This window comes from Hippocampus comes, unplaced genomic scaffold (genome assembly GCF_001891065.2).
Source record: "Hippocampus comes isolate QL1 unplaced genomic scaffold, H_comes_QL1_v1.1 scaffold107, whole genome shotgun sequence".
NCBI classification, from domain to species: domain Eukaryota; kingdom Metazoa; phylum Chordata; class Actinopteri; order Syngnathiformes; family Syngnathidae; genus Hippocampus; species Hippocampus comes.
The window spans coordinates 1,246,188-1,256,755 of NW_017804846.1; the positions used below are offsets into that span (position 1 = coordinate 1,246,188).

The 10,568-nt window shown below is 38.9% G+C and overlaps 1 protein-coding gene across 2 annotated transcripts; it reads right to left on the reverse strand.

Moving 5' to 3' along the window:
* Positions 1-408: 408 nt before the first annotated feature.
* On the reverse strand, positions 409-9,226 carry gjb9a (gap junction protein beta 9a). 2 transcript variants are annotated; one of them, XM_019876422.1, is made up of 6 exons: positions 8,897-9,226; positions 8,830-8,831; positions 2,790-2,954; positions 2,453-2,704; positions 911-1,212; positions 409-826 (listed from the first exon to the last, which is right to left on the reverse strand). In XM_019876422.1, the coding sequence occupies exons 4-6, from the start codon at positions 2,621-2,623 to the stop codon at positions 484-486; spliced, it is 816 nt and encodes a 271-aa protein (XP_019731981.1). In that variant the 5' UTR covers positions 2,624-2,704; positions 2,790-2,954; positions 8,830-8,831; positions 8,897-9,226; the 3' UTR covers positions 409-483. The 2 variants fall into 2 exon arrangements, with proteins under 2 accessions (XP_019731981.1, XP_019731972.1); XM_019876413.1 differs by lacking the exons at positions 2,790-2,954; positions 8,830-8,831.
* Positions 9,227-10,568: the final 1,342 nt, after the last annotated feature.

Below are 10,568 nucleotides of genomic sequence, written 5' to 3' on the forward strand. Positions count from 1 at the left end.
AATTCCTGACCCCGTACATTAAACAGAAAAGGATCACAAATGGTCATGCTAATTTTAAGGCAACATATTTGGATATGATATACTCAACATTTCAATTAAATAACCACATATTTTGTTTCTTAAGAAGAGGATATTTCAAATCTCAGCCTGGTCAGTCCACGTTATGACAAAGGTCCTCCATTTTCAGCCAGTGTACTATGTGTAATTTATCAGAGCAATAATGCACATGTTGGCATGCGCCGTAGTTCGAGTGGTGCCCAGTATTTGACCAGTAGAAGTCAGTTGCAGGGAGTTTCTCATTCAAGATGAAGTTAAAAATGTGAAATCCAAACAAAGCATTTCTGTTTCTCCTCCTCCTTAGAACACAGTGTCCCACAGCATACAAAAAAGTATTTTCAGTCAGTCGACTTATATCCATCATTTGATGGTGTAGAGATTTTTTTTTTCAATCAGATAATGAATTAATCCATCTTGAACGGATGTCTAAAGCGTTGTCGTCGCACCCATATCTCTGGTCTTCGCTTTCTTATTTAAACTTATCTGGCTCTCAGCCAGTGTTGGATCAGTCTTCCTGTACAGCGACCTGGGTGGGGCCATGTTGGTGAGCTCATGCTGATCAGCGAACATTATCCTCTCGTTCTCGTGTCGGACCTGGAATCTTTTGACAAAGCGCTTACCAATGAGATAAACCATCTCACAAATGCACATGAAGATGCACAGTGCACTGGAGGTGACCATAAACAACATGAAGATCTTTTTCTCAGTCGGACGGCTAATGAAGCAGTCCACGGTGTTCGGGCACGGAAGCAGTGAACACTTGGATAACCTGAGAAATAATGGAGAGATGATTGATTCTACTCAAACAATAAGTATCGAAATCAAAAGATTGTATCATATGAAAACAAATTACTTTGGCAGGTCATATCCATGGTAAACCCGATGCAGAATGTAGAGGAATGAGATGTCGAATCCAGCTTTGAAGACCAAACTAATTAGATAGGTCCACCACAGGCCTCCTCTCTTCTTGCCAGGGTTGGCGTACAGGTGAGAGCCTTGGTGTAACTCCACATACTTCTTGTCCTTTTCTTCACGGAATCTGACATGAGCCACCACCATGAGAGATGGGCAGGTGACAAAGATCAGCTGCAGTGCCCACAGACGGATGTGGGAGATGGGGAAGATGTGGTCGTAGCACACGTTGGTGCAGCCCGGCTGCGAAATAAGCGTGAGGAGTCAAAGAAATGGATGAAACAATTGCACTTACTAAAGTAACCTGCATTTCCAACATAGCCCCGCCCCATCTCCACAAATAAAATGTTTGATGGCAGGATAGGAATGGTCATTAAAATCAATTTTCCCCTGTTTAAAAATTTTGTCAACTTAGCAAAGCTGTGTTGCGGCGCCTGTAACAGCAGTTCAGTTTAGTTCGGTTAATTGTGGAGTGTCCTTTTTGGAAGAAACATGCTGATGGCCAGAGGTACGTTGATTATGTCTCAACTGGTTTGCTGGCTACAGAAGCCATTTGTGTTGAAGCCAGTAAGACGAGCCTGCCAAGTTATGGCAGTGATTTTAGTTTCTGTTGTTATGTTATGTAATGATATGGCTACAGGGTAAATTTCGTAGAGTGCATTTGACTCTAAAAAAGTCTATATTTGATCCCAGTCAAAAAAGAGTAACATATTCAAAGTAAATTTTACACTGGAAAAAACATTGGAGCAAAATTCAAAGTTTTTGAGCACGTTTTTTTTTCAGTGCAAAATTTACTCTCAAATTTTACTCTGTTTACACTGGGACCAAATATAGTCGTTTTAGAGCGCATGTATCAAACTCAAGGCCGTGGGCCAGATCCGGCCCGCCACATCATTTTATGTTTATTCTCAAATTTTATTCTGTTTACACTGGGACCAAATATAGTCATTTTAGAGCACATGTGTCAAACTCAAGGCCCGTGGGCCAGATCCGGCCCGCCACATCATTTTATGTGGCCCGCGAAAGCAAACCATGTGTGTCAACTTCCATGAACCTTGCTAAAATCAATACCGAAACGTCAAAGTGTCATGTGTAATAAATAACGTTGAGATTTTGCAATAATTTTGTCATCCTGTTCACACTCACTCAAACAATAATTGAACAAACTATTATAGTTGATATGACTCATTTCAAAACTAGTACTCCATCAAATTGTTGTGTACAGGTAATAATATATAAACATTTATTTAGCTTTCCTGTTGTAATGGCCCTCCGAGAGAAGACGTAACCCCATAGTGACCCGTGACAAAAATGGGTTTGACACCCCTGTTTTAGAGTAAAATGTACTCTGAAATTTACTGTGTTGGACAATACTGTTTTTATTGGATTTTTTTTTTTAATTAAAGATCAGTTAATACACTGAGGGAATGTAGTCAAATGCTCATGTTATTCTGGTACAGTATATTTTTCTGTCCTGTCTTACCTGCCGTGTATTGCACACAAAGTCTTTGCTGTCATCGCCCCAAACTCTTTGTGCTGCCACCACAAATACTAGCACACGGAAGACGAACACCATGGACAGCCAAATCTTTCCAAACGCGGTGGAGTACTTATTGACTCCACTCAACAGGCTTTCAAGTCCCGACCAGTTCATCCCCGCGGCCTCAACTTGTCTTGCTTATAAAAAAAAAAAAAGAAAAAGAAAAAAAAGAAGAAAAGGGAGAGAGTGCTCCTCCTGTAGGAGAAAACAAACAAAAAAAAATGTTAGGAGCAGACAGATCACTGTTGAATCTGTGGCAACCAGTCAGGATTCGCCACACCTCACTCAGTGTAACGTCAGAGTGCAACACATAAGTCCAGCAGGCACAGACTCGCATGAAGTTCTTCATACCGACTCAGAAATCAACAAGGAAGACGTGCATGTTCAGAAGACACGGCTTCGGTTTCTTGTTTCTCAAAAACAGACAACCTGTTTGCAAGCCTGCCTGTTTGTATAATATATATTATACAAACGTCACTGAAGTGAGTAATTTGATCAGGGGTCACACATAACGTGGATCTAAAAAGTATACACACCCCAGGTTTCTGTAATATAAATACCCCACCCACTCATTTTCCGATCGCAGGGCACACGTAGACAAACAACCATTGACATTCACAGTCACACCTATCGACAATGTTGAGTTTACAAATCAAAAATCAAACCAAAAGAAATCATTTCAAAACTTTTTCCACCATAATGTGACCTAACCTGTCCAACTCAACTGAAATCTGATTTCTTTTCGAAGGCGGAAGGAAAATTAAACTAAACAACAGTTGTGGTTGCACAACATATCCTCTTTTCACCGGTGATGTGGCCGTGCTCAAAATGAAATACAGTATTCACATTCAAAAGGGAGTGAGATCACGCCTGCCGCCACTTCAAGTGCCTCTGATTAACCACCAACAAAATTTAGCTTTTCCACAGATCGTAGACTTTTCATTACTTGTTTTTAGGGGAGGCTTGGGGGCGGCTCCGTTGCCAAAACCTAAAAGTTCTTATGCTAAAACTGACTGGTATGAGGAACTGTTCGTAATTACCTCGACCTTGACTACGGTAAGTCCTCGTTTGCTGCTAAACAAATAAACAGTCCCACTAATGATGCTAACGCCTCCGCGCTAAACTGTCAGTTCGGTACGTATCGTAGTATGTAAGTTCAATCGTGTTTTAACATATTTTCCCACTTGTTTTTAGGAGATTTCGTTTGTGTTTATATAAAGTCAGATTTGGATGATTTTCCATCTTGCCACCAAATCCCCTGGCCCAGACATACAGTATGAAGAAATTGTCACATTTACTTAATGGTCCATCGCTCCCAGAAATTGTTGCCGCCCCTTCAAATTTGCCGTTGGCCTTCTTGACTTTTCATCACTTTTGGAGGGATGACCATATTCTTGGTTCTGTCACTATTCTGCCATATTTTCTACATTTGATGATGACTGTCTTCAACTTGTTCCATGATCTATTTAATACTTTGGAAATTATTATTACCCTTCTCCTAACCGATAGCTTTGAACAAGGAGATGCGTCTTATGCTGTGTAAGCTCTCTGCGGGCCATGGCTTGGGCTGTGAGATATGACTCCAAAATGGTCAGGAAAAGCATACTAGAACATCTGAACTTTATTTGGGGTTGATCAGAGGCACACTAATTGGTGGAAAGTGAGCGCTGACTCCAATTTAACCTAAGTTTGAATGTGATTGGATAATACTGAGCTCAGCTACATCCCCACTTAAGAGGGTGTGCACACTTGGGTAGCTACATTATCTCTGTTTATTTTTTGCTTCATCTCACGAAAAAAAAAAAAAAAATTAACCATATAGTTTCACCAGCTACAGGTCGTGAAAAGGGATGAGAAAAGGTCTGAAATGATTTCTCTTGGTCACTTCCTTTTGTATACGATACATCACAAACAAAATCTGGCATTTTAACTGGGGTGTGTTGACTTTTTGCATTCACTGTAATACACTCCAAACAAATTAAAGTACTGCACCGTACAGCAATTCAGTTGGTCTAATTTGATTATTCGATTAAAGTGAGTTTGTTTTTTTGAAGTTTCGAAAGGACCTTTGTGCCTCCCATATTTTTTTCCATTAAAAACAAAACAAAAAAAAAACAGCATTGATTATTTTCATATCTTGTTGACACAAGAAGGCTCTATTTTTATAGCTGGCGCATGCGGAAATGCTGGTATATCTTGGTTTTCGTGCGGGTGCAAGGCCCTGAATCATGGTAGAAATCAATTAAATGAATGTGTTATTATTATTATTATCATTATTAATAATACAGTATTATTATTATTACTATTATTATTGTTGTTATTATAATTATAATTATTAAATCATACACCTGGCCTGCATGCAACTGGAGTTGTGGAGCGGGAGTGTGGATAAATAGTTACATGCCGTACGCCGACATATTTATGTCGACAGTGGTTAACATGAGCTTATTTATTAAGGGTAACTGCTTTGGTTGCCTGTTGTCACATAGTCTCAGAGGAGTGAAAATGCTCTAATCGCACATGGATTGATGCATCATTTTCCAGATAGTTTCCATGTGAGGTGTGAGTGCACCACATTTAAAGGGAAAGAGACAAGCCCCTTTGATGGCCGACGAATGCTGTGTTCATGCCCACAACTGTGCAAACCGTCCTTTTTTAAATGCTGGTTTGCGCAAGTCTGCTTCATTACCAACACCTGGTCTAACACACCTCTGTGCTGGATTTTCACTGGTCACGAAAATAGTGGAAGTCGAATCTTCTAAAGTCATCCAATTCTGAGTTGAAAGTAATTTTCTAGAAAAAAAAATATGCTTCAAGTCATTGAATGGCCTTGACACTAAGCGAGACTTTAGAATCAAGTGAAGAGCTCAAGATTTGAATTTTTTTGTTTGTGTGTGTGTGTGTGCGTGTATGTGAGTAGATGTGTCTTGCTTTTTCATTTTTTTATCGATTAAGAAAAAAAAAATTGGAAATCGCCCTACATCACAAAACATTTTGTGGTTGATTTTGTTGCTTCAACTGTGTTGTACTTAATATAGTTGTCTGTTGCATGCAACGTTATTTGAGTGTGTGTGTGTGTGTGTGTGTGTGTGTGTGTGTGTGTGTGTGTGTGTGTGTGCGTGTGTGTGTGTGTGTGTGTGTGCGTGTGTGCGCACGCGCGCATATGGCTTTCGTTGATTGGAGCTGACGAGTGAACACAGTGGAAACAGTGATTTGATTGAGCTGAAAGTGGTTCCAGCAACAAATAACCAATCAAACATTGAGCTAAACCTCACTTGTACATGTTACCTAATTGCAGACCTGTGTGTGCTTTTGAGTCTCACATGTCATATAGGCTCTGGCAAACACTGAGGCAATTTTACACACTTGTTTATATCTCATTTGAAAACAAGAAATTCAATGGAATGTCAATAGTGGTCCCTGTTCCTTACCGTGACTCAGCTGAGCTTCTAATTTCTTTTCGTTTCAAAGCAACGATTCCTCTAGAATCGATTCTAGTGGAGATCAAACCGATTCTAACTTTTGCCTCTTATATAAATCTAAAAAGTAAGTTAACAAATCCTGACTAAATTAAAAAAATGAATAGGCGTACAATTGGTTGCCCCTTGGTGATCACAGAAGTTGCCTGGGACTTCCTGAAGAGATGCAGTTGTGTTTTGAACATTTTTAATTGTAAAACAATAAATATGAAAGATGATAAAATACTGTTTTCTTTGTGTTCATTTGATTCCAATTCAAGCTGTTATAACGTCATTCTTCAATGTTAAAAACGGTTATAGTAACAATATAACACGTTAATTGTTAAAATAAGCGGGGGGGGGGGGTTCACATTTTCAGCTAGTGGTGTGCCGCGAAATTTTTTTCAATGAATGAAGTGTGCCTTAGCTCAAAAAAGCTTGAAAAACACTGCCTTACTGCATGTGCCAAGAAGATGAGTCTTTTGTCATGACAGCCCTAAATGGAGCCAGGCGTAGTCATGGCCATCCCTTGACACTCTCTGGCCACCCTTTCATGAAGGAGAAGATTTTGACTTTTCTACCCATTTTCACATGAATGCAGTGTTCTTATGTCCCTTAGTTCTATGTCACTAATCATTTCTATGACTTTGTAACTACATACATAAACATATTTTATCTGAATAGAAAATATAGAATCTATTTTCAGTAAAGAACATGTCATTGTTATCCTCAATGTCTATTCAAATATTTTTACACCGTAACCAGCAAACAACATGGCAGAAGTCATTGTTTATCATACCATCCAAAGTCACAGTTTCATGAAATAGAATGTACACAAATACCAATCTTGCGCAACACAGTCATAAAACAAGCAGAAACATAGCCCTGCAAAAGGTCGATTACAAATGTGAAACTTTGGGATTTTTGCGTCATTGTGCTGATGATTTGAATCAATAAGTCATTCACATTATGTTGAATGGCATCAGCCTATTAAGCTCAGCATAACATTGCTTTTTTTCCTTAGACTTGGTCCTGGTTGGTCTTTGAGTTTTTTTGCGCAATGTTCTACACACTATTTGATAAACAATGCCTTCTCGGTGACAGAAAAGGTTACAAGAAATGAAGAAGGGATTCAACTGGTAGACAAAGACAAACTCTGGCAGGCTTGACACTTTCTGGGCCTAAATTTGACAGCTTTGTCAGACAGGAGGATTTTCATTTTGGCCATCGATATGGCCCACCCTCAGTGAGGTGTTTTGTCACTCTGGCCAACGCACCAAAAAAAATCTGGTTATAACCCTGCCACAGCTAACTTTGGGGAGCAGAGTTCATTCTTGTTTTGTTAATTATGTCAACATAGCCATGTTTAAGAAACATGTCAAACCCAAACTACGGGTTTTCGAACTTCAACGCAGGCCAAACGATCAACCAGCAAGTCAATAAAGAGATTATGTCGTGTTTGCTTAGTTCTGTCATGTTTCGGTTTGTGACCAACAGGTGGCACTGTGGGGCTTTTCCCTGCAGCTGCACACCTGTTGGTTGTTAGGTAATTAGTGGCTTTAAAAGGACTCCCAGCCCGAGCACTCATGGTCGGGTCATTGTTTGTTGCTGTTTGTTGGCTGCTGTCATGTTTGTTTCAGTCAGGTTTTGGTCATTGTTATGTTTTATCTTCAGTCATGTGTTTTGTTTGATACTTTTGGACATAATGTTTCTATGTTCGTCAGGGTGTTCGAATTTCGGGCAACCCATAAATGTAAAAATGAAAAAAAAAAAGACCAAAAAATGGACATACGTGTTTTTCACAGGACAGCAACAAAATAATATGTTAATGTCATGTTTAGCGTCTTTATACTGTATTATTCAAGCCTTTCAGAAAATATTACCTCTGTGTATTTACTTCTTTGATGTAAAGGGGCAGGGGGCTCAGCATAAGATCGAACTGAATATTTAACCTTTGACATTTTCTTGGCTTTATATCTTGTACAAGTCATACCTTTTAGCAGTGCCGTAAAAATTGCGATGATGATTGGTCGATTTAAGTGAATAAAACTCAAGATATTTAATATTTAATATTTAAAAAGCAAGAACGTTGTTGATTTCATCGTATTTATTAATTAAATTTGCACTGGGCAGCTTGGCCCAGCGAACTTCGAGGTTGCACGACACCGTCACGTAGTGCTAACGGGCCACTGTTAATTTCGAACCCTGAGATGTAGCAGAGAATTCTGGGAAAACATGTATTTGACTCCTTATAGTGAGGCATCAGTAAATCCAGGTTCCGTTCTAGTATACAGTATATCACAAGCTATACAAAAAGGGAAATCCATATTGAATATACAGTACAATAGCCGTCTTTTCGCCTTGCATTCTTTCCGTATTAGTCAAGGCTCACCCACTGAATCATGAGTTAAAAAAACAAAACAAACCAAAAAAAAAACCTGAGATTTGAAAGACGTTTGGTTTTAGATGTGTGTTTTTCAATGACTGAAACGAGTCGAGCCTCAGCATTGAGGACTGTTCTATTTTGACCAAACAACTTGGGCTCTCTGTGCCATTTCCACTGCTACTTTTTGATCGTCAGTGATGCTTGATCAACAAGGTGTCATCAAACGCCATGAACATTAACCTACAATATGTCCCCATTGCCAGACCTGAAACAACCAACAAAACATGTCATCATCCCTGTCTACGTTGGTTGTGGATATTGATTGCAATATCATCATGAATAATAATCTTTTTTTCACTTTATAACTCATAAAACGTTCATAGGTCTCAGTCGGAGGAAAAATTAAACCCAGCACCAATAGTAACGTAGGTTTCCCCCTGTAAAGCAAATTGTTTTCGATGTAAAACAAGCAACACGACTAACATTGATACTTGCTTTTGACACAGGGAAAAAATATGACTATTAAACCAGATTTAAACTTACCTGGTGCTGAAAACCTTCCTTAAAATCTGATACGTAATTCCCTAAAACAAAGGAGAAAGTGTCAATTTACAACAGCTCAAGTTAGGATGCGAAACTATTTCGCTCTTTTCCGTCTTTCAGGGATTGTCTGTTCTTGCTCGCCCTTTTCCAGAAATCTTGCCAAACCAGATTCAGCAGCTTCTACGTCATCACACACACGCACGCACACGCGCACGAACACACACGCCCTGTCATGTTAGAGAGACACTAAGCTATGTGATAAACATCTGAAGGAACGGGAAAGAAACTGTCGGACTCTGAAAGAAAATGGGATCAAATATCAACCCTTTTCTTATCCACGAATGAATTTGTGTGTGTGAGACTGCGCGTGTGCTTTTAGAGAAAAAGTAGTGCGCTTTAGAGAGAGCCACGCCCCTTTTGTCCCGCACAGTTAAAAGCATTGGAATGAAATGTTTCAGGGGATCGATCCTATAAATCCCGTCGATATACGAACATTGTTACAATAATACAGTAGTTACCATCCTATTCTGGTGTCACAAGTGTTCTATATCTAATGTCCTTTTACTTATTTCTTCATGCCTACTTTCAGTATCTCTAAATGTTATTACCCAGGAAGATAGCTGGGCTGGGCTCCAGCGCGCCCCGCGACCCTTGTGAGGATAAGCGGATCAGAAAACGGATGGATGGATATATGATCATATTCATAACAGGGTTGCACAATCAAGGCTAACTTTGTTTTAAAAGTATGAAAAATAGAAGCGTCAGTACCATTCTTTTGGAATTTTTTTTTTGTGCTGTCAAGTGCAGCGCATCATGTGATTCACTTCTTTCCTCTTCTTTCTACCATGCTAAAAATGTTATGGGGTTGCGTGCATGTTGTGGGACACACGTTCCATGAATAATACTTATTAGTTAAAATATGATGTTTATTAAAACAAATGTTCCGACAATTATACGAGTCAGCAATGAAACAGATCACTTAAAAATGACATTAAAGATTCGATTTGATCATTGGGAGAGCAAGAATAAAAATTGCATTTTACGGCGTACTCCAGACTTATTTGGTATTTTTAAGACTATTTTCAGGCATCCTTTTCTCCTTGTTCTTTTAGACTTGTTCTCAGGACAAGTAAATATACTGAGAAACTGCGTGTTTTAATATTTTGAATGTGGATTGTTTAAAGTTCGATTTCTGGAATGGCCCATAGAAATCCATTGAACTGAGTGTCGGTATTTGTATTGCCGTAGAGCAGGCATTTCCATTATCTATCTATCTATCTATCTATCTATCTATCTATCTATCTATCTATCTATCTATCTGTACTGTATTTCTAATAATCCTTAAATAATCATTTTAATGCTCGTTGCACTGGAAGAAAAATTAAATATTAAATTAAAATAAATAAAATCACAGTGTGTGGTTATGTTATGATTTTTCAAACACTTGAACACTCGATCTTCCAAACATTCTTTGAGCATCAACTTTTAGATACTCTGCTGAACATTGGTTTAATGAAAAAGATTTATTGTATACTGTAGTACTTAAAATGGCGCTTTTGACATATATCTGGTTAGGCAATGTGTGGTTCAATGTGCCCACTGCCTTCCCATCCCCAGTGGCGCTGATGACCATTCAATCCTTAATTTGCCTAACCGTGACCTTAACTATTAT